Source organism: Sinocyclocheilus grahami, unplaced genomic scaffold (assembly GCF_001515645.1).
Source record: "Sinocyclocheilus grahami isolate Dianchi unplaced genomic scaffold, SAMN03320097.WGS_v1.1 scaffold508.1, whole genome shotgun sequence".
Classification (NCBI taxonomy): Eukaryota; Metazoa; Chordata; class Actinopteri; order Cypriniformes; family Cyprinidae; genus Sinocyclocheilus; species Sinocyclocheilus grahami.
Window position 1 is genome coordinate 1,074,915 of NW_015505687.1, and position 24,931 is coordinate 1,099,845.

Below are 24,931 nucleotides of genomic sequence, written 5' to 3' on the forward strand. Positions count from 1 at the left end.
GGTAGCCTGTTACATTACAGTACATAAGATTTCACTTACCACATAAACAGAGTAAGGAGAGATGACTGAGAATGATGGCGAATGATTTACAGATCCTGAGCACCACTGACAAGCATCTGATCTTGTAAAATGTGTGGTAAGTACTGCCGCTGTAGTTTACACAGCACGTGATCAACGATCGTGCATTCGAATGCAGTTTCAATGCCCTGCATATTAATATGCGGCTCCCTGATGCCCGCATTTTATATACAGTATAATTACCCAACGATATAACCGTGAGAGACAGTATTGAAATATATATTTTCACTGTTTCCTTCCTGCTGTGTGAGCTACTGAAATGAGCCGCACTGCGAAACAGCCAATCAGAGCAGAGCTCAACATTATTATTCATGACCCTTCCAAATAATGTAAAAACGGACCATTTCATTCTAGGGACAAAACCTAGGGTTGTAAATGGACATGTAGAACCGTTTCTGGAGATTTTTTGCCCTTACCTAAGCCTTTGCTGCATACCTTATATGTAGATATCAGAGAACAATTAAAAAGTTTGTATAAATGCATTCTATGGCACCATTAAATTAGGGTAAATACTGAATAGTTTTGTAGAAAATAAGATTTAAAAAAATTTTCTTTCAGATAAACTTCAGATGTAAACCATCTTTCAGGGAGTCAGGTTCACGGAACATCCGGGAAGTGAGTTTCTTCTTTTCCTCTTCTTTTCGTTATTTTCTAAATATCTCTTCCATTGTGCCTGTTTTCTGATTCTGTCAAACTTATTGCTGCAAAACCTTCATAGCTTGATATAAACAGCCAACAGCAGTGTGCTAAAAGACAGTTTTTTTTTTGTAGTCATTTTATTTTTATTATTTATAAATTAAATTTTTAAGATAAGTTCTTCGTTTTCTTCATTGTTATTTGTAAGTTTAAGATTTGTAAGTAGCTCTATGCAGCTGTCTGAATGACCCCAGACTGTTTTACACACACACACTTCAGGGGCAGGTGCTGTTTGCTGTTTGTAAATCTTTATTTTACCCTTTTTACTCTGTTTTCCTTTTTACGCGTCCCATATGTCACTCTCACTGCTGTAATCCGTCCCTCGTCGTCTCATCCTTTTCTCTCCATTGCACTTCTGCTCCTCTGTGTGCCTTGTCTCTTCCTGTCTCCCATCTTGCCTTGGTGGGTTAGCATACCTGGCGACGCAGGGCTTTCAGAGGTTGCCGTGCTTTGGAGCAAATGAGAGGTGCTGCAGCTAAATGTAATGTGCACACCTCTATCACACAGGTATCACACACACATTCACACAGCTGTGATGACACCTTTACTTGGCTAAATGAGGGCTCGTACATTTCTGTTAAATAAATCTAATTACAATTACTACAAACTAACTAGTTAGTTTCGATTAGAATTGTTTCGTGTTCACAATAAATACATAATGATTCACAAATAAATTTAGTGAAATTTACTCAAACAAATTCACAACTAAACACAATAATATGTACAAATGTGTAATTAATTATTTAATTAATTAAACCAGCTTTGTATTGTTACAATGTCATTAGTATATGTAAATGAACATTGTGTGAAAGTTTCAAATCTATTTGTACTGTTGTCTGAAGTAATGCAATCACGTGGAGAAATTGAAAGGGGGCATTATAGTTATTATAGTTATATTATGGTGAACTCTATTTTCTAAAGTCGCGTTGCGTCACGTTGTGCCACTCACGTCCGGTACATTGTGTAAGCCCAAACTATAACCCTTAACCCTAAAAGACTACAAAAAACGTATTGATAGATAAGTTAATAATAATTAATTTATACTTTATTTTTATAACTTAAAAAATCTGAAACATTTTTTCGTATGGGTATGTCTAAGGGAGTTTGTACCAAAGTATTTAAGTATACTTTTTTCCACACTCATGCAGGCATTTCATCATGGCATTCAACTCAGTTTACAGGCATTTGGAATGCATCTCCAGAGGTCTTCTGTTCTCCTGATTTCTGTTCTGCTGTCTGCTCCTGTTCATACCATATCCCAAACCTCAGATTTGATCTTAATACCCCACAGCATAACCCCACAACATTACTGGTTTAATGTGGCATTTTAAGCACAGATTGTCGTAATCTATGGATGGCACAGCTAAATGAGATCTTGTGTTTTTTATGGCAGCCAGCAATAGTGCGACACCACTGGGTCCATCGGAGAAGACAAGAGGGCAAATGCAAACAGTGTGGAAAGGTGGGTAGAATGGATCACAGCAAGAGTGTGTATTTGAGAAATTATATGTACATTTCAAAAGGCTAATGAATGAATTCTAAAGCTTATAACAGAATCTGATCTCCACCTACAGGGGTTTCAGCAGAAATTTGCCTTTCACAGTAAAGAGATTGTAGCCATTAGCTGCTCCTGGTGCAAACAAGCAGTAAGTCTCTCAAGCTGTTTGCATTAGTGTGTTTTCATATCGTAGAGTATGTAAATGTGTGTAAATTTCCTCTCTTTCTCTTTCTGTCTGCAGTATCATAATAAGGTGACATGCTTTATGCTGCAGCAGATAGAAGAACCGTGTTCATTAGGAGCACATGCCGCCGTTATAGTACCTCCTACCTGGATCATACGGGTTCGCCGACCTCAGGTATGCACACTCTGTTAGGGTTGTTAGGCAGTTTTATGGGAAACATCCACAAATTGGATTAGATAATGAATTGAATTTGGTGGCTGTGTAAATTATTAAGCAATGCTATCAGCATCTCTATGGCTAAATTAAATGTAAAACGTGAGATGTAAACACCTTCGGTACAAACCCCAAGGCATTCTGGCTGCAATTTCTGCACATTTTCAAATCGTGGTGTAGTATTACTTTTTCAAACATTTTTTAAGAAATGGTCTGGTCTGTTTTACTATGTTCTGAAATGTTTTTGTCTTCTTGAATTGTTTAAAAACTCCAACATACAAAATGTATGAGACAGCATTCTTTGTTCAGCACTCAATTAGAATAAGTATAAGTAGTTTAAAGAAAAAAATGGCAGTTGTGTTCTGTGTTTTCCATTAATTTTAAACGCTCAGAAACTGTATAGAACCAGAGAGCATTTTTATGCTGAAATGTAAATCTTTTCATCCACAGGTACTGTAGTTTTCCATTGTGTTTCTAATGATTGTGATTTCGCTGTGGAGTTTGTCTCTTCCTGTCTCCCATCTTGCCTTGGTGGGTTAGCATACCTGGCGACGCAGGGCTTTCAGAGGTTGCCGTGCTTTGGAGCAAATGAGAGGTGCTGCAGCTAAATGTAATGTGCACACCTCTATCACACAGGTATCACACACACATTCACACAGCTGTGATGACACCTTTACTTGGCTAAATGAGGGCTCGTACATTTCTGTTAAATAAATCTAATTACAATTACTACAAACTAACTAGTTAGTTTCGATTAGAATTGTTTCGTGTTCACAATAAATACATAATGATTCACAAATAAACACAATAATATGTACAAATGTGTAATTAATTATTTAATTAATTAAACCAGCTTTGTATTGTTACAATGTCATTAGTATATGTAAATGAACATTGTGTGAAAGTTTCAAATCTATTTGTACAGTTGTCTGAAGTAATGCAATCACGTGGAGAAATTGAAAGGGGGCATTATAGTTATTATAGTTATATTATGGTGAACTCTATTTTCTAAAGTCGCGTTGCGTCACGTTGTGCCACTCACGTCCGGTACATTGTGTAAGCCCAAACTATAACCCTTAACCCTAAAAGACTACAAAAACGTATTGATAGATAAATTAATAATAATTAATTTATACTTTATTTTTATAACTTAAAAAAATCTGAAACATTTTTTCGTATGGGTATGTCTAAGGGAGTTTGTACCAAAGTATTTAAGTATACTTTTTTCCACACTCATGCAGGCATTTCATCATGGCATTCAACTCAGTTTACAGGCATTTGGAATGCATCTCCAGAGGTCTTCTGTTCTCCTGATTTCTGTTCTGCTGTCTGCTCCTGTTCATACCATATCCCAAACCTCAGATTTGATCTTAATACCCCACAGCATAACCCCACAACATTACTGGTTTAATGTGGCATTTTAAGCACAGATTGTCATAATCTATGGATGGCACAGCTAAATGAGATCTTGTGTTTTTTATGGCAGCCAGCAATAGTGCGACACCACTGGGTCCATCGGAGAAGACAAGAGGGCAAATGCAAACAGTGTGGAAAGGTGGGTAGAATGGATCACAGCAAGAGTGTGTATTTGAGAAATTATATGTACATTTCAAAAGGCTAATGAATGAATTCTAAAGCTTATAACAGAATCTGATCTCCACCTACAGGGGTTTCAGCAGAAATTTGCCTTTCACAGTAAAGAGATTGTAGCCATTAGCTGCTCCTGGTGCAAACAAGCAGTAAGTCTCTCAAGCTGTTTGCATTAGTGTGTTTTCATATCGTAGAGTATGTAAATGTGTGTAAATTTCCTCTCTTTCTCTTTCTGTCTGCAGTATCATAATAAGGTGACATGCTTTATGCTGCAGCAGATAGAAGAACCGTGTTCATTAGGAGCACATGCCGCCGTTATAGTACCTCCTACCTGGATCATACGGGTTCGCCGACCTCAGGTATGCACACTCTGTTAGGGTTGTTAGGCAGTTTTATGGGAAACATCCACAAATTGGATTAGATAATGAATTGAATTTGGTGGCTGTGTAAATTATTAAGCAATGCTATCAGCATCTCTATGGCTAAATTAAATGTAAAACGCTAAATATAAACACCTTCAGTACAAACTCTAAGGCATTCTGGCTACAATACTCTGAGCAGCATTTCTACAAACTAATCTAAATCTTCAAATCGTGGTGTAGTATTGCTCTGTAGTATGTTCCGCTCTGTTTTACTATGTTCTGAAATTTTTTATCTTCACTGAATTGTTTAAAAACTCCAACACACAAAATGTCTGATACAGCATAGGGCTGGGCGATATGATGATATATCGTATATCGACGATGTCTCGTAAGTATCGCGATGTCGATGTCAACAGTCAGGTAACAGACGATTATCGACATTATCGGGAAAAAAATGTTGTTGCAAAAAATATTTTACATGGCCCCATAGTCACCTTTCAGGTCTTTTTGCATGCAAGAATGAAATAATTTAGTAGGAGGGTTGGGAATCGAAAAGCTATTCCAATTTCGGAAATCAGATGAAATGCGTAAGGTCAAGATTTAAATTATTGTTATAAAATTACATTTCGATTCTGCTTCTCGATTTCTGTATGCACATTTATTGTGATTTCAAAAGATTCAACTGCAAGAAGATGAAATAGAACTCACTTCTGCACTTGCGCGGCTGTTTTCTGTGCTGCGCACACACAAAAGCCACCTCTTATATACACGAACACTGGACTGAGCTCTCTTTCTCGCATTCTTAAACATTCGAATGGACAAATACACACAGAATTATATCAAAATATCTCATAAATTAGGGATGCAGTGCTGCAGCACACATGTCAGCAGTGTGGAAGCATGTAAACTGTCCGAGAAAGACACAAAAATCATTACAAGCACTGACAGCGAGACTGTAGTGCTGACTGTAGACTTTAGTACTGCATCACATAACTTCCATGAGAAGAGGAAGGGGTGATTGTTGCTGGTTTACTGTATGATGATTGAAATGGCCTTAAACAATTCGTAAATAAACTGCAGAAAGTTATGTTTTCTAATACATGCACGAATTGCATGTATTCTGACAGCACTGCATGAACTTGCAGCGGATCTGCTTATAGGGTTCAAAGTCCAAAGTGAAAATCTGTGCTCAGTTGCTCAAATCAGTTGCTCAGTCACATTTTTATGAATTTTTACAAGGCATGTGACAATGCGATACGTGCGACGTATTCGTAATGAGACTCATTTATAAATCTGATGTCAACAAAAATAAGCATTGCTGTCTTCCTGTGCGTTTCCGCCAAAATAAAACTTGACAAAAAGCAAGAACTCCAACATTCATAAATGTTAGTATTGTAATTTTACTGTTGTTCTGTAAAACAAAATAAAAAGTAAGAGAATAATAATTATAATAATTACAACAGCTCTGTTAATACATTTATTATAACACACACAGTGTTCAAATTGGGATCTATATAATATTTTCTAATGTTTTAAAAGAAGTCTCTTCTGCTCAGCAAGGCTGCTTTTAATTTTACAGTAAAAAATACATGCCTGATTCAAGAAGGGGTTCTTATCGCCAAAGAATATTATTTTAGTAACTTATTAATTTTAAAACAATTCGTAAATAAACTGCAGAAAGTTATGTTTTCTAATACATGCACGAATTGCATGTATTCTGACAGCACTGCACGAACTTGCAGCGGATCTGCTTATAGGGTTCAAAGTCCAAAGTGAAAATCTGTGCTCAGTTGCTCAGTCACATTTTTATTAATTTTTACAAGGCATGTGACAATGCGATACGTGCGACGTATTCGTAATGAGACTCATTTATAAATCTGATGTCAACAAAAATAAGCATTGCTGTCTTCCTGTGCGTTTCCGCCAAAATAAAACTTGACAAAAAGCAAGAACTCCAACATTCATAAATGTTAGTATTGTAATTTTACTGTTGTTCTGTAAAACAAAATAAAAAGTAAGAGAATAATAATAATAATAATTACAACAGCTCTGTTAATACATTTATTATAACACATAGAGTGTTCAAATTGGGATCTATATAATATTTTCTAATGTTTTAAAAGAAGTCTCTTCTGCTCAGCAAGGCTGCTTTTAATTTTACAATAAAAAATACATGCCTGATTCAAGAAGGGGTTCTGATCGCCAAAGAATATTATTTTAGTAACTTATTAATTTTAAGTTAAAATGTTCTTTGTTGGTATAATGTCTGCTAGAATGTTAAAAAATGTTTAGAGTTAAATGTTTTTAAATTGTTGTGTAATTTATTTATTTTTCTTTGAAAAACAAGACAAAACAGTAAAAAGCACATTTAGGCTATTTACACTGAACAAAATTATAAACACAACACTTTTGTTTTTGCCCCCATTTTTCATGAGCTGAACTCAAAGATCTAAGACTTTTTCTATGTACACAAAAGGCCTATTTCTCTAAAATATTGTTCACATGTTTTTCTACACTGGTGGGGACTTGAACCTGAATACACACCAACTCATGGGGATTTGTGTCACCGTTGGGACCTAAATTGAGGTCCCCATGGGTACAGAAGCTTATAAATCATCCCTAATGAGTTTGTGTGTGTGTGTGTGTGTGTGTGTGTCTGTGTGCGCATGTTTTTCTATACTGGTGGGGAATTGAACCTGAATACCCACCAACTCATGGGGACTTGTGTCACCGTTGGGACCTAAATTGAGGTCCCCATGGGTACAGAAGCTTATAAATCATCCCTAATGAGTTTTTTTTAGATTGAAAACAATTTTTTTCTTTGAGAGGTAGGGTTGGTGTAGGGCGATAGAAAATAGTTTGTACAATATAAAAACCATTACGCCTATGGGGAGTCCCCACAAGGATAGTGAACCAGACGTGTGTGTGTGTGTGTATATGTGACAAAATAATCTGCTAAGAAATAGTCTGTGATCACCTTTTGTTGATATTAGGGGAATGATTTATGTAGGAATTATGAACCCCTCCAGCAGGGGGGCGGTACTGCAGTCTTATCTCCTAGCCTGTGAGCGGTGCGAGAGATGATTCTCCTTAGTCATAATACTATGACACTATTCAGATGAGTCATGTGTTTGAGGAGTTTTCTGACATATAGTGCTGATGTGTGTGTCCTGGTTTACCCCATGCTGTCACATTTCTGTAATCCGTCTGTGTGAGTAATTAAGAGTGTTAAAGTGGAATCTGAACGCAGTCATATTTCATACCCTGACTCTGATCCATGAGAGAGAAGTTTGGGAATAATGCCTTAAACCCAACTGAAATAAGGAGTTTTAATCCACCCTTCCCATCACTTGTCTTCCACCCTGCTGAACTGGTTTATGTAGGAATTATGAACCCCTCCAGCAGGGGGGGCGGTACTGCAGTCTTATCTCCTAGCCTGTGAGCGGTGCAAGAGATGATTCTCCTTAGTCATAATACTATGACACTATTCAGATGAGTCATGTGTTTGAAGAGTTTTCTGACATATAGTGCTGATGTGTGTGTCCTGGTTTACCCCATGCTGTCACATTTCTGTAATCCGTCTGTGTGAGTAATTAAGAGTGTTAAAGTGGAATCTGAACGCAGTCATATTTCATACCCTGACTCTGATCCATGAGAGAGAAGTTTGGGAATAATGCCTTAAACCCAACTGAAATAAGGAGTTTTAATCCACCCTTCCCATCACTTGTCTTCCACCCTGCTGAACTGCTGTTTTCTGAGTTCAACACTCCATATATTCATATTCTGCTGTTTTTCTGTGAGGTTCTTTAGGTATGATGTGATTTTACAAAACAAGATATTTAACTGTAACTTGTTTGTCATTTAGGTATTAGACGGTTTTAGCCATGTGTGTATGTGATTTTTATGGATTTTGTTTAAATGTTTTTTGAACATTCAATGCATTTCCCTCTCTCTCTCTCTCTCTCTCTCTCTCACACACACACACACACACACACACACACAAAATCGTGTTAAATGATTCTTTGGCTCAGGTGGGCTGGATTTTGTCCGCTCTTGATCAGCTGCAGCTAAACCCTTCTCCTGCTGTGGCAGTACTTCCTCTGGGCACAGGAAATGACCTCGCTAGGACGCTAAACTGGGGTGGGGTGAGTGAAATCTGCGCAGTCAGATGCATTCATTTCAAACATCAGTCAGAAGAACTTTCTTATATTCCTGCATTGTAAGTTTCATTGTAATTCATGCAGCATAATCTGCTCATTCATTTTTTGAATGGTTTATCGAATGGGCATTTTTTTGTACAACCGTATGCATGTAGGGTTACACGGATGAACCTCTGAGTAAAATCCTGTCTCACGTTGAGGATGGGAATATTGTGCAGCTGGATCGATGGAATCTTATTGTGGAGCCCAACTCAGAGGCGGGGTCAGAGGAAAGAGATGAGCAGGTGACAGACAAGGTACAGTAAAAGCACCACCTGCAGTGCTGTTTCTGTTTGCATCAGTATGTAAGCAGCTGAAGAATGACTGATGTTTCTTTGCTCCACAGCTCCCTTTGGACATCTTCAATAATTACTTCAGCCTTGGGTTTGATGCTCATGTGACTTTAGAGTTCCATGAATCCCGAGGTTGGTGTAAAGGCACTAGTCTGTCATATAAATGTGACTGTTTAATAGCAAGACAGTGGCTGTATGAGAGTAAAGCCTTGAGTTTCTTCTGCAAGGTCATACTTATTGGTGCTAATTGAGATTAATGATGGTTTGTCCTCTTACTCTTCAGAGGCCAACCCTGAGAAATTTAACAGCCGATTCAGAAACAAAATGTTCTATGCAGGGGTAAGTGAAACACACACAAACTCTCACACTCAAACAGCCAAGTTCTTACAAAGTACTCACTTCATCCTGCCTATTTTCTAAATGCGTGCTGTTGATCTTATTGTGAATGATTCATCCATACAGGTGTCATTTTTTAATAAGTTTTGACATTGTAATTGCTAACCGAGACTTGTCATTTGCACTTATATATTGTTGCTCTTTTGTTAGTTTTGACTGCTTTTATTGTCCTCATTTGTAAGTCGCTTTGGATAAAAGCATCTGCTAAATGACTAAATGTAAATGTAATTCTCAATCATAATGTCATAACTGGCTCTTCCAGTATGCTGAGCTTCTCCAATCATTTAGTCCACTTAATCTCCACCCCTTTCTTACAATCAACTTTGAGCCAACATTCAGATCTGCCTTTATCCAATCAATAAACAATGCATAGAAACAAGTCCCTTCCCAACATTTTTTTTTCTTTTCAATAACCTGTTTCTCTGTATCACAATACAGAGAAAAGTATATGTCGCTACTTCCGTTACATCACGACTTTAATAATTGCAAACCTCTTTGTAAACCACAACATTAATAATGTGACAGTGAGTTGGTGGTGACAGAAATGCAAATTATATTTCCTTTTCTACAGACAGCGTTTTCTGATTTCTTGATGGGCAGCTCCAAAGACCTGGCAAAACACATTAGAGTGGTGGTACGTATGGAGTTAAACTAAACAAAGACTCCTTTGTGCAGAACAAGAGGGGAAATATGTGTGTTTTGAAATGCAAATGAAAATGCTGTTTTTGCGGTTTGACTCTAAGTCTCTGTTTTTGCATGCGTGTTTGTTTGCATTTCTTCCTCTTGGGCTTTAGCACTGAGAGGTAGTGTGCCTAAATTTGAGTTGCAACCTTTTTTTCTGCGTACTGTTGGTTTGTTTTGCGGACTTATTCAGTTTTTACCACTTTCTTCTCTCTCTCATTCTCAATAGTGTGACGGCACAGATTTGACCTCTAAAGTCCAGGATTTGAAGCTGCAATGCCTGGTCTTCCTCAATATCCCCAAGTAACACACAAAATCTTTTTCTGTGATTTGTTCTTTCTTACGCTACCGTTCAAAAGTTTGGAGTCTGCAAGATTTTTTTCATGTTTTTGAAAGAAGTCTCTTATGCTCAGCAAGGCTGCATTTACTTGATCAAAAATACAGTAAAACTGTAATACTGTGAAATATTTTTACAATTTAAAATAACTATTTTCTATTTCGATGTATTTTTAAATGTATTCCTGTGATGGCAAAGCTGAATTTTCAGTTCTAGATAAGTCTGTGTGAAGAGTCTGCATGTTTGGATGTTCATATTAATCGCAGGTACTGTGCAATCGCAGGTACTGTGCGGGCACCATGCCATGGGGCAATCCAAGTGAGCATCATGACTTTGAGCCTCAGCGTCATGATGATGGCTGCATTGAGGTCATTGGGTTCACGATGACATCACTGGTATGTTTCACCTACCTGAATTAGTTTGAAGTGAGTTTTTATAGTGCGATTGGTGAATTACAGTCCCTGTATTGTTTGTTACGACTGTAGGCCACGCTGCAGGTCGGAGGTCACGGTGAGAGGTTAAATCAGTGTCGTGAAGTCACCCTCACCACCTTCAAGCCAATCCCCATGCAGGTGGATGGCGAGCCTTGCAAACTAGCTCCATCTGTTATTCAAATCTCCCTGAGAAACCAGGCCAACATGGTGCAGAAAACCAAGAGGCGCACATCAATACCACTGCTCAATGAGTGAGTGCAACATGTTACTGTGTGAATATTATGGCTGTCTCGATATCGTATATTCACTACACGGTTACCGTGCCCAAAAGAATGATAATATTTTTGCGATACCTGTAGAAAATTTAAAAAATGCTGTCAAGTCAATGTCTCTTTTGTGTGTTCTTTTTTTGGCCAATTAATCCCACTCAAAATAAGAGTGTTAAAAGGCAGAGAGAGAGAGTTTGTAACTATAATTGAACAAAAATAACTTACTTAGGGTGTCTAACACAACGCCTTTTCCATGTAATCCAAAACTCCTACACTGATGAGCTAACTTTTCTCGGGCGCAGGTAGTGTCTCACTTTTGTCTGTCATCTCCAACGATATAACGTTTTGTGTAGCAGTAGTAATATGTTATTGCCGCTGAATTCAACCATCAACTGGTGCTGGATTATTTACAATATTATCTTGTGAAGTATTAAGTATTAATGATATTAATATTTAATTGTTTTTCAACAATACCGGTATATAGCAAAACCCCAGGTATGTATGTAATACCAAGGAGAAGGTCTGCGATTTCTGAATGAGTTTTAAAGAGCATTACTGCTCTTTAAAAGGGCACACGTGCACACACATTTGAGTATTAGGTACGAGCTGATGTTTAAAAAATAGTCAGTGAGCAGAAAGTTAAACTGCTGGATTGATGTCTCTTTCTATTGAGCTGTTACTGAAAGTGTGAAAATTTAGTGTGAATTATTCGCTGTCATTTCTTTACCTTGACACTTGAAGTGAATTTATTACCCTTATAAATGGCTGCTAAGGACAGACGCTTGCTTAGTCCTGCTGAAATTAGATAATAGCTCTCTCTCTCTCTCTCTCTCTGAGGTTTTGTTAATTTCACACTTGACTAATTCGAGGTGAACGAATTGTATTGACGGCAGATAGGCCTGTAATGAAACCTTGTTTAAAAAGCGAAATATCGGAAGTGGAGACATATTTAATTAGTGTGGCGACAGCAGCACTGTTTAGTGAAGTGCAAGGCAGTGTACCTAGCCAAGACAGCATACTCGCTGTTACACACAGCACTGTACATCCTTTGTGTTTGCATGTTTTTTATTTTATTTATTTCTTTGTTTTTTTCATCCAGTAGTCTGCAGCCATTTCCAGAACGATTACGGATCAGAGTGAGCCGTATCAGCATGCATGATTATGAAGCTCTGCACTACGACAAGGAGAAACTCAAAGAAGCTTGTAAGTATGAAACGCACACATTACAGTCCAGAAAATACGCTTGTGACTCCTGATGTGCTGTGATTTAAAGAGTTAGTTCAAAGCCATAACCATGTCCTGAACATTGGAGGGGGGAAGGGTTGTCTTGTTCATTTTAATTAATGGAATTATAAAGAAAAAGAAATAAGACCGTAAAAGAAATTGTAGGTCTAATGGCCCATTCACACCAAGAACGATAACTGTAAAGATAACTATTACGATAAAGATATTAGCATCCACACCAATACTGTTCTGTTTATTATAAGCACAAGCTGCAGTTATGTCTTCTGCCGCTTTAAATGCATATTCTCTTTCAAATCAGGTGGATTCTGATTGGCTGTTAATGTTTTTATTGTTTATCAGCTGGACAAAAAACATTCAGAAAGACATTCCACATTCCAAAGATATCATTCCTCTGTGTTTTTATCGTTATAAGTTGTGGTGTGGACTTTTCTATACTCATAGAATTATGTTAAAATGAAGTTATACATGTTTTTGTCATCCTAACAACAAACACAGCTGTGTGTAATGGAATGCAACAGGGCAGCATCAAGAATATCAAATAATGGCCATTTCTAATTATTAGGGGGAGGGGGAAATGTGTCATCCTCAATCCACTTGTTAAGTCTGATGACGGTTTGCAGGTTTCCAAGTGCTCTATCACATCCCAAAAGCAAACAACATACGGTGCTAGTATATGCTCACTGTGTGCTGTAATAATACTGAAATATCATGATCTTAACCTTTATCTCCATACAGAAATCTCCGTTGGCCAGACAGAGATTCATCTTTTCTGAATCGTTAAAATATTGGTTTCTGTGATACTGTGACTGTATTGTATAACATGCATTTTTAAAAGCTTAGTTTAAATCTGTGCTTTAAAAATTAGATTTTTAAATGAGATGGTATGCTCACTTGAATTGTACCCAGAAAGGTTAGGTTAACTCACACAAAAATGGACAGAAATCTTTCAGATTTTATTAAAAATGTTTCATTTGTGTTTTGTAAGAGTACATTCAAGCTGCAGTTGTATTTCTCAGCACTAGGTGTCGTCCCATCTCTACAGTGAGTGATAATGGTGTGAACTGATAGAATTAATTGGATCTTTTGAGAATACATTCAGATGCAGCTTTATGCCTTTTAGGCCTGTTAGTCTGACATCTCATAAAGAAAATATCATAACATCATTTAACATCATAAAAAGACAAATTATTGCTAACTTTTAAAGTGCGTGTCAACTGTGAGAACGCGATTAGCTCTTTGCTGTTCTGTACTCTCTCCTTTGTGATACAAAAATATACCACACTTCCCTGTGTCTCATCTGCTTTCTGCTGTCAGTACCTCTTCACTCTTCAGAAGAGCCTTGACAATACCACCAACTGAACAGAAAGAGAGTGAGCGGAGAACAAACCTGAATTGAATTTGGGAACGACTGTTCAGATGTTGCTAAGCAACCCAACATTCCTCAATGGAAGAGACCTCTCCCATCTCTCGCTACTCTCTCTCTGCTCGTTTCTTCCTGTTTCCCCTGTCGCTTTCTCGCTGCCTCACTCTCTCGCTTCCCACTTTGTCAGAGAAACCTGCTGTCCTCTTGAGAATGCTCATTTAATTTAGAAATATTACCCTGCCTCTCTGAAGCCTGTGAGGCTCAGCTCAGGGTAGGGCATGACTACTGCTCCTCCAGCTTTCAAATGTACACTGCTGTATCTTCATAACGCTAAGGGTGGTTGAGTGTAAAAACGCTACAGTTAGGATCTCAGTGTGGGTGGGATCTATGCTTTTTACTCTTTTCCTCTAAAGTGACTTGGACTTGAGAATATCCATATGCATGAGAGTACACATGTACCCTCGGCAGTCACTGCACAAACATCATATTTCATCATATTCTCTCACTGACAGCACATTTAAGAGCAGGCCTACAGCCATGTGTCTACAAAATGCCTGCAGTGGTTTAGACTCTAGTGCAAGTAAAATTGCCACATCCTCCCCATCACGTCCTATTACTGTCTGACCTTGTTTCATGAGGAATCTGTGGATTAGTTTGAATGAGTTTGATTGGGTCTGAGCCAGTGCATGTTGCATACAACTGCCATAAATCATATTCATCAACTCTTCTGCTTACACATGTATTCACAAAGATAGAGATGAATTAGCTTATACCATACATGATTGAAAATAGTTTTTCTTTCTTTCTTTCTTTCTTTCTTGCTTTCTTTCTTTCTTTCGCAGTCTTCTTTTATTTTTACTCTTTCTCCCACTGCTGATCAGTATCTCCTGAGAGGAAAAAATGTGGGCCAGGTTTTTCACAACACACAGTAGGCTGTTACTGTGAGAGTGAAAGAAATATTCTGTTTCTTCTCATCATCCCTCGTTCTAACTTCTCTTTTTATCTTTTTCCTTATCACAGCAATTCCACTGGGTCTCATCGTTGTCCCGGGAGACAGTGATTTGGAAACCTGCAGAGCTCACATCGAGAGACTACAGGAGGTAAAAAATGAGAGGGTGGGGTTAAAAGATGAAGTGGGGTAAAAGTGAAAAATGAAGAGGACCGGAAAAGAGAGAGGAGGAGAGAGGTGTTAGAGTTTGATTAATGATAGGAACAGTCAGTCACAGTCAGAATATAATGAGGGAGAAGTTATACTGCACTACAGTACCGAAAGTAGTGCTCAACTGAATTGTCCTTTAGGACGCAGATTGTACAACAGCACCACATCAAAATTGCAACACCTTTATTAACAACAGTTAATGAAATGGGTATTATGAAATCAATGAACAAATTCTATCATCATTTATTCACCCTCATGTCATTCCAAACCTGTATGAATTTCTTTTGTGGAACATAAAAGAAGATATTTTGAAAAAAGTTGGTAACCAAACAGTTTTGGTGACCGTTGACTTCCATTTTATGGACAAAAAAACCCATCTCAAAATATCTTCTTATGTATTCCAACAGTGGAAAGAAAGTCATACAGGTTTAGGACAACACCGAGTTGAGTAAATGATGACAGAATTTTTATTTTGGGTTAATTATCCCTTTAAATTATACATAAATCGTTCATTCATACTGCTGTATATTTAATAGGTTAATGATAACTAATTATCATGAATCTAGCTTTATAAATGATTTTATTTTTATATTGTTCATTGCTAGTACACGATACCATTAACCAATGTTAATAAATTGAACCTTATTGTAAAATGCTAACCAAAAATCAAACATTAAAATATGTTGCTAATACTATAGCCCAACAATATGCATAATTATTAAAATGACATATGAAATAAGAAAATCTTTTAAAGTCTTTTAAATCCTGATGATGCCAAGCTCTCTAGACAATAATTAACAGAAAAAATTAATTGGGATGTGCGCAAAAAATTTGTGTCCTTTTGCAAATAAACCCACATTCAGCTTTCTGTAATGTATTTTGAATCCATGCCAGCATCTGCCTCATGTAGTTTGTTTCTGTGAAGTGACAAATGAAATACTGTAGTTTAATCAGACACACAGTCTTTGACGTCAGCAACTAAAAATAAGGTGCAGTGTTTTCTTCTCCTTTTTTAAAAGTTATTCTAATAATTTACTGTTGTGACTATACTCATGTTTTGGTTAGGTGAACATTTTACTATATGCATTTACTATTGTATTTTCCCCTACTGTTGTGAGCCCCTGGTAGAGATTATCTTATTCATTCATGCCACCCCATTCTGGCCTTGTTTTAGTTCATACATTCCCATCAAGAAACAGTGTTTGTACAAATATAACTTCACAATCAAATGAAAAAAAAAGATTTCCAAACCAGTCAGAGCCTTCGTTTAGAGGGATATGTACAGTAAATGATGGTTTGATTTTAGAGGGGAAATCTCTCTCACACACACTCTCATACACTGTGCAGCAGGTCATAATGAAACACCCTTGGCAGAAAGGTTGTGTGAGTGTTTGTGGCAGAATAAAGTGTTTTTCAAAAAGAAGAGTAGTCTCAAATTCACATGCTAATATTTATTCACGATCTTCTCCCAGAAACACTGTTGTCCAACTGCTGCAACCCTATATGATTGTGTATGTATCTGAACTGATGGGCTTAGTGAGTGTTTATCTAATTTAATGGGGTCTCCTGCAGGACTTTGTGTCGTGTCACCCATCTCTGCAGCGGCTGGTGCTCCAGGTGGGTGAGACACCTGCGAGAGGTGAGACAGGCACACCTGGAGCACTTTCAGGAACACGACTGGAAATACAGCCTGGACAAAGAACCGAGAAAACCAAACACAGTGCTGTATGTCAGATTTTGACGAACATGCCTCCACAGACCCAAACTAGATCAACTTCAGCAGCACATTTGTGTACTCTAAAAGTAGGCTCGGAGGCAGACATGTTTACCGTGAGAGTGCATAAACCCCTAGAGAGATAAAATGAGCAAGAGAGTTTGTTTTCAGATAGAGCTTAACATGATCCCTAAAGCAGAGTATTCCGCAATTCATCCTAAATCTCTCCCACATCATTCTCTGTGAGATTAGAGCACTCTAGCGCCTCCTAGACACTAGTCTGTTTGCAGGCATGAAGACCCCTAACCCTTGTTAGTACAGCATTCCCTTATGACAGATGTTATGGGTGAAACTTCAAATAAGCATAAATTGCAGTAAGCGCTTACTAAGTTAAATCCACTCGTTCAGAACTTGGTTCCCTGGATATTTCCCCTGGGTCCTAAGTGCTCCCGTGTGCTTTGTTTGGATGGATGCCTTGGATCACGTTTAGCCTTTGTTGAGAATGGCAGTTTTCTTTATAGTTATGGTGCATGCAGGTGTTGTGTTCTTTGTGTGCTTTGAGTGTAGTCTTTGTAGTGTGTATTTGACACTGTTGCATGACTTATGTAGATCTACAAATGGCAGTTTGCTGCTTTAGGGAAACAACTGATGTGACAGAAAATAACGACAGGTCTGTGTGTGTGTATGTGTGTGTGTGTGTGTGATGAAAATAGTCAACTTAAGCACTGTTCATTCATATACTGATCATTTGCTTTGAGTGGCATAAACTGACACTAATCGGAATTCTATCAACCTTTCTTCTCTTCCCATCTCCTACCCTACACTTTCTTCTCATTTCATTCACAGGAAGGTGACGGGACCAAATTGAAGGCTTTGTCATCTCAGAGGCTGTCGCCAAAATGGTGCTTTCTCGACTGTGAGTATTCACAGTAGTTTGGATGTTAGAATTCAGAGTCAGATCTGGGGTGCTGAGCAGCATGTGTGCCATGGTGGTCCTCAAGGATGTGGGCTGGAGTTGTGTTTATCAGTGCGCAAAGCTGTAGGTGTTTGCAGTGAATAAAATGGCAAAGAGTAAAGGTCAGAAATTCAAAACCATGAGTCAGACCCACAAAATATTCTCTCATCAGTGCTAGAATCGAAGCTAGGAAAAGACAAAGAGTCATGAATCTCCATACTAAAGAACAGAATCTACTCTGGCATTTCAGTGCTAATAAGGAGTGCCAAGATGATTACTGTCAGCAGGTGAGAATTACTGCCACAGGGAAAGAGGCAGGAGCTGTTTGCGTTATAATGACTGCATGTCTGGAATGATGAACTCTGCGTGTGTTCCACCAGATCACACCTGCAGATCAGCAGGAACTCTGAAAATTTAAGGCATCACAGCGGCATGCAATTTTCTTTTTTTCAGTTAAAATAGACTACCATTGAAATGTTTGGGCTCAGTAAAACATTTTGTATTAATTGTTTGTTATTAGGAAGTTAATACTTTTATTCAGCAAGGATGCATTAAATTGTGCATTGTGATGACATTTATAATATTTTTTAAATAAATCCTGTTCTTTTGAAGTAATGAAAGAATCCGGAAAAAATGTATCACTACTGAATGGCTGCTGAAAATTCAGCTTTGCCATCATAGTAATAAATGTTTAAATTAATTCAATACATTTTTTATATAAATTCTAATAGGGAACAATTTTTTTTGTTATAACATTATAATAGTTCAAAATATTACCTTTTTTACTGTATTTTTGATCAAATAAATGCAACCTTGGTGAACATAAGAGGCTTCTTTCAGAAACAATAAGTCATACTGACCTCAAACTTTTGAACGGTAGTGTATTTATTTAAACAGTGCTCTGTTTGATTTACACTCTGTCCTACAAGCTCATTATTTCCATTATGCATACTTTTATGTGAACAGCTTTCCAGTTCTTGTAGTAATCTCCTTTTTGATCAGTGTGAAGATGTGGATTAACGTCAGCTCAATGAAAAGTGGAGAATCGGACTACATAAGTCTTGATGAAAAGGATGCAATGATATGTTCACAACCTAGTAGTATCAATGCACAATTATATAGTGCCATATAATGGCAACTAATTTAAATACATTGATAAGAGGGAAAAGTCATTCTTCAAGGAGTCAAGGCTTTTAGATTACATTTTTCATTTGTAAACATTCCCTAATGCACTGAACTTTCAAGGAGCAAAGAGATAATTATGCACATTATGTATTCTATAAGAACTGATTAATAAAAATAAATGGCTAGTCGCATACAGGCAGTGGCGGCTCGTCGGGGGAGGCACAGCTTCCCCATAATTTTGAGGTGAAAATGGGAGGACGATTTAATATTAATAAAATTCACAATTAATTTCAGTTCATGTCTCAGAATGTGTATTTTTTGTTTGTAATTTCACAGTTGTAATACCATAACATGAAAGCGCCGCTTTTCTATCATGAATGTGCCGAATCTGCTGATGTAATTACAGCCGCTAATGATAGAGAAGGTTAGGGGGAGGCCGGGGGAGAGCTGAGCTCTCGTGCCTCCGTTGGTAAAAAAAAAATTTTAGCCAATCACCATCGAGTGTTCACTTTCATCACTGAGGATTGTTGAGAAAAGAAACCTCGTAGAGGAGGCTAGCCTCCCTTCTGATATCAACCAATCATCAAAGAGACGTAAATTACGTGATATTAGTTTGAACATCTGCCGCTGCACTGATAATGTACCAAGTACTTATGATGAGTAGCGATATTGAATATTTGATTGCCAACAGATTTGCCAAGCTGTCATTCAAACAGTATATATACAAATTTAGGGAAAACAGCCTAAGCTGGATATAGGCTACAGCAGTCGGCTTAATTAAATGGCGCAACAGGCAGCTCTCTTTTAACACTTTTAAGAAGGGATGGATGTTTGCTTCAAGTGATAGACCAGGTAAGTGAAATTATATTATCTTGCTGTATGTATGTCGTTTTCTTTACGTTTTCTGACTAAAAGCAACCAAAAAGCCATTTTAAAGTGGTTAAGCAAATAATAATAATAATCGTCAGGGATCCCAGACCAATACAATTAGTGTGCCTCCTCTATTTTAAAACCCACGAGCCGCCACTGCATACAGGTGACACTTTTGTTGAGAGGTGCATTGAAGCATTGACGTCGAAAGGGCCATCAGACTTCCTTTGACAGCATCTCGAGATACGGAGAGTCAGTCATCATTATACACAAATCCTCTGTGACAGCTGAGTCACATTCACATAGATCCTAAACTGCTACACATCAAACCAGTGAAATAGTAGATCACAATCCCCTGTTCGATTCTTGCATCTTTCCACCTTTCATTCCAGTCCCTCCTTTCTCTCCTCCCACCGGCCCAGAGCCAAACTCATCTCCTCATTTTAAGACTAAAAAGCTTCCAAGGGCTTTATTACCCGAGCAGAGAACTGCAGGATGAGTCAGAACTTTTCAGAGTGATTGTGGCAGCACTTCTGATCTCAGCTCAATGTTATGAAGTTGCTGTCAAATAATTACCAGTGCAAGCAGGGGGAAAGTCTGATCCGAGGCCAGTGTTATACAGTTTTCATGGATCATCATAGATCATTCATGCCCCAGAGTGTGAGGAATCATGTACATTCATTACTTATGCTGCAAATGTGTTATCTTCAGGTATATGGACGAGCTTGTGGGAATTTATGTGTGCATTTCAGCATGTGCATTCTCTTTGGGAGTAATTTGTTTGGTGGGATGTGAAACCCACAGCAATCTGTTTTCTCGCTCATTAAGACAACATGAGAGGAGTGTTTTGTGTCTGAGTGTCACATACCTTCACAAATCCAGCAACACCACTGGTCTAAACACTTGGCCTGCCTTCTTGTAGCATCCTCTGATTCGCTCAGATCATCTTACAGACATTTGTTGCAGCCGAACTGTCCAGGAGTGTCATGGGCCCATGTCAACTATGAACATATTTTGAAATCTTTTTTTGTTATGACCCAGCTGGGTTAGGTTAAATATTTGATCCTACATTATTTAACTATAGCTTAAAAATTACTATACTGCTGAAAATGACTGTTCTCCCAAAATGAGTTGTAAATTAAAATCACTTTAACACACACTGAATGACTACTGTAACAACACAGGCTATAGTAATTATCAGAAGGTAAAAAAAATATTGCAAGAAAACAGAAATAGACAATAATATAAGCAAAAGTGCAGAAAAGAATGGCAACTCAACAGTTACACATCTTACACGGTTAAACGATATTCCTTTTTTTAAGTGTTAATTGAACATTGTTGAATAAATGTTGATTATTATGCTTTGATTAGTTTTCTTCTAGTTTCTAAACGTATGCCTGTCATGAGTACTGTTGGGTTGAATGAATGAATGATGCACTTATATAGCGCTTTATTGTGTATTGTTGTACACCCAAAGCGCTTTACAATCATGTGGGGGGTCTCTCCTCAACCACCACCAGTGTGCAGCATCCACTTGGATGATGTGACGGCAGCCACAGGACAACGGCGCCAGTGCGCTCACCACACACCAGCTACAGGTGGAGAGAAGAGAGAGTCATAGAGCCAATCAAGTGGTTGGGGGATTATTGGGAGGCCATGATTGACAAGGGCCAGGGGGGCAATTTGGCCAGGACACCGGGGTTACACCCCTACTCTTTACGAGAAGTGCCATGGGATTTTTAATGACCACAGAGAGTCAAGACCTCGGTTTAACTTCTCATCCAAAAGACGGTGCTTTTTGACAGTATATTGTCCCCATCACTATACTGGGGCGTTAGGACCCACACAGACCACAGGGTGAGCACCCCCTGCTGGCCTCACTAACACCTCTTCCAACAGCAACCTAGTTTTCCCAGGAGGTCTCCCGAGCAATTATGAGCAATTATTGACCCAAATTGGAACACATCAACCCAGCTTCCTTACCCAGTAGTCTCAATCAAGTGTTTGAGTTGAAAAAAATAACCCAGGGTTTTATAAAGTGAAGATGTTGAAACAATACTGTTGTGTAATTGGAGAGAGAGATGTTCTGTCATCTCTTCTGCTTGAACTTGCTCTTGAATGTCTGGTAGCTAATCAGAGGCCTGATTTGTGTTGTTTTGTATGTTTTGTGTTTGCAGCTACAACAGCGGATCGATTCTACAGGATTGATCGAGCTCAAGTGAGTCGTCCGTACAATACCTCTTAGAGTAATTCAAACTACAATTGAGCAATTTTGAGTTTCCACAAATAAAGCATTCACATTTGCCTGGTTTCTGTGTCACCCCTCAGGAGCATCTTAACTACGTGACTGAAATTTCTCAGGATGAGCTGTTCGTTTTGGACCCAGAGCTGGTTGTCACAGAGACAGTCAGCACATCGCCAGGCATGCCAGACCTGGTGGACTCCTCTGGTGATGCCCCGTCTGATCCACGTAAATTTGCCTTCCCATCATCCTCTTCTTCTCCACCAAACTCACCCGGACCCAGGTGAGATATTGTAAACATACACGGACAAACATAAAGGGAACCGTTTAAATGTATCCAGTGCCACTGTGCCAGCTAATCTTTGCCTTTCTTGTCAGTTTAATGATGTTTTGATCAATGAGTTACTTTATACAAACTTTCGTACGGGAGACATTTTCATTATCAGCGGCAGCTAATAACACCGATGGCTGTTAGCTGACAGCAGCTTCTGCTCTGTAACATCAGCCAACAGGGAGCAGTAGAGCATCGAGCCGGCTGGTGGCAGTGTGGTTCTCACAGCTCAGCTGCTTTGTACAAATGCTACATTAACAACACTAATTCTAATATTACTGATAACTGTATGTTTAACATCCACCTAGGGTGCCTTATAGTTGTTGCTTTTGAGATGGTTGTTATATGGTTTTATAATTGACACTTGTGTGTAGACAGGTTCATACATGAATGTCTATAAATGTATGCTTGTGCAAATGAGAAAGTGATTGTGAATAGCAGGATAATTGTGTGGTTCAGAGTGAATAAAACAGAGCATTTCCTGCAGCACAGAGCTTGATCCTCAGCCTGAAAAAGTCATACAGCACCGCAGCCCCTGTGTGTGTGTGTGTGTGTGTGTGTGTGTGTGTTCGGAGGGGTAATAGAGCTGAAGACAGAGAATACAGCAGTGTTAATTTCATTGACGAATAATTTTCGTCATAATTTTCATCAGCAACATTTTTTTCACCGACGACAATGAGACTATAACGAACTAAAACTCATTTTGAATGACAAAAACTATGACGTAAATCTATTGCCATTTTCGTCAAAGAATAAAAACGAGAAGAAATGTTAGGGAGGGACGATTTGGGAAGAGATTCATTCAGAACGAATGTGTGTGTGTGTGTGTGTGTGTGTGTGTGTGTTCGGAGGGGTAATAGAGCTGAAGACAGAGAATACAGCAGTGTTAATTTCATTGACGAATAATTTTCGTCATAATTTTCATCAGCAACATTTTTTTCACCGACGACAATGAGACTATAACGAACTAAAACTCATTTTGAATGACAAAAACTATGACGTAAATCTATTGCCATTTTCGTCAAAGAATAAAAACGAGAAGAAATGTTAGGGAGGGACGATTTGGGAAGAGATTCATTCAGAACGAAACTGCTGCGTCGTTCGGAGGTTAGATGCGTACATATGAACCGGCGGGACATAAGCTAACATACACTTGCTGCAAGTCGCATAAAACGTTCAAAAGTGTCAATATGTGGTAGTTAGAGAAGAGCAGACGTATGGATGAATCTGACTCAATTCGGTCCAGTTTTCAGAGTGCAGACACTGAAGCATACACACACAGAAAGCGCCTCTCACAGCGCTCTCTCAGCGAGTACTCTTTCACGTCACATGAATGGAGAATTACACACACAATTATGTCGAATTGTCCGTTTTGGATCTAGAATCTAGAATTTAGTTGCTATTGTCCGAGTCATTGATGTTAATCAAGCAACAAAAGAGAGCGAAAATCACTCACTGCTCTTGACTGAAAAACTTTAGTAGCCCTAAAGATTAATCTAAATTTATTTATAGAAATATATATGTCTGCTTGAAAGAATGAAGAATGTGGTAAACAAGTTGCTATAAAGAATGCATAATTAGCCTATATAACCATTGGTATTTCATTCAAAAGAAGACCATGTTCTTGTTCTTTATGAGAAGTGGTTTTATTTAATTTTAACATAAAGGCATGTTGTGTGTCACGGCAGTTAAATCTGTATCTATCATGATAAAACCTTAATATCAAACCCTCCCCCACACTTTTAATATCATGTAAATTCGTCCCCCGCACTTTTTCGGGCAATTGTGTTCGCATAGAGGTTATCAAGAGCCAGTGAGAATAAATATCGATTTAAATTCAAAGAGACAGGATAGTCTGTGCATGATCTGATGTTTTATTCGGACCCAGAATAAGGCGAGATGAACATCACGGAGTGCTAAACGCTCTGTGCAGTGTATGTTTCATTCATACTCGAAGCCGGAGGGAGCTCTCGCGCAGAAAGTCGTACGAGGAAATTCCTAATATGGACAAAAGCGTCCAGCTATCTGTATGAAAACAGTTGTTTTCACTGAAAACAGAAACTTTTGGAAACATGAAGACATTAAACATACGATTGCGACAATATATGGTTTATTTGTGTTTGTAAAGTCATCTCCAGGTAATAAATAAATATGAACAATGCAGTGCTAATTGATATATCATTTATTACAGTATAGAAACTATTCTGCCTTGTGTGATAAAAAAAAAAGTGTTTGTAGTATATACACAAATCATTATTATTGGTTATTGTCCAGCAGTTATCTGATTTCTAAGTCAATTAAAAGCTAGAAATTAGAGAACAATTAAAGTTGCCTATACACTACCAGTCAAAAGTTTTTGAACAGTAAGATTTTTTATGTTTTTTAAAGAAGTCTCTTCTGTTCACCAAGCCTGCATTTATTTGATCCAAAGTACAGTACAAGTTTGAAATATTTTTACTATGCTATTTAAAATAACTATTTTCTATTTGAATATATTTTAAAATGTAATTTATAGTGATTTCAAAGCTAAATTTTCAGCATCATTACTCCAGTCACACGATCCTTCAGAAATCATTCTGGTATTCTGATTTTCTGCTCAAAAAACATTTATTATTATTATGATGTTGAAAACAGCAGAGTATAATTTTTTCAGGTTTCTTTGATGAATAGAAAGTTCAGAAGAACCGCATTTAGGCT

At 38.0% G+C, this 24,931-nt stretch overlaps 1 protein-coding gene across 1 annotated transcript in view; it reads left to right on the forward strand.

Moving 5' to 3' along the window:
* Positions 1 to 24,931, forward strand: part of LOC107554592 (diacylglycerol kinase zeta-like) — an 86,713-nt gene that overhangs the window by 32,184 nt on the left and 29,598 nt on the right. Inside the window, exons 7-27 of the mRNA XM_016237154.1 lie at positions 637 to 693; positions 2,168 to 2,236; positions 2,349 to 2,420; positions 2,514 to 2,630; positions 4,156 to 4,224; positions 4,337 to 4,408; positions 4,502 to 4,618; positions 8,653 to 8,766; positions 8,937 to 9,077; positions 9,167 to 9,245; positions 9,397 to 9,452; positions 10,081 to 10,143; positions 10,420 to 10,493; positions 10,811 to 10,922; positions 11,013 to 11,212; positions 12,330 to 12,433; positions 14,859 to 14,938; positions 16,570 to 16,614; positions 17,558 to 17,627; positions 21,839 to 21,879; positions 21,990 to 22,186. Coding sequence (XP_016092640.1) covers positions 637 to 693; positions 2,168 to 2,236; positions 2,349 to 2,420; positions 2,514 to 2,630; positions 4,156 to 4,224; positions 4,337 to 4,408; positions 4,502 to 4,618; positions 8,653 to 8,766; positions 8,937 to 9,077; positions 9,167 to 9,245; positions 9,397 to 9,452; positions 10,081 to 10,143; positions 10,420 to 10,493; positions 10,811 to 10,922; positions 11,013 to 11,212; positions 12,330 to 12,433; positions 14,859 to 14,938; positions 16,570 to 16,614; positions 17,558 to 17,627; positions 21,839 to 21,879; positions 21,990 to 22,186 — 1,949 coding nt within the window. The remainder of the gene's footprint in view (positions 1 to 636; positions 694 to 2,167; positions 2,237 to 2,348; positions 2,421 to 2,513; positions 2,631 to 4,155; positions 4,225 to 4,336; positions 4,409 to 4,501; positions 4,619 to 8,652; positions 8,767 to 8,936; positions 9,078 to 9,166; positions 9,246 to 9,396; positions 9,453 to 10,080; positions 10,144 to 10,419; positions 10,494 to 10,810; positions 10,923 to 11,012; positions 11,213 to 12,329; positions 12,434 to 14,858; positions 14,939 to 16,569; positions 16,615 to 17,557; positions 17,628 to 21,838; positions 21,880 to 21,989; positions 22,187 to 24,931) is intronic.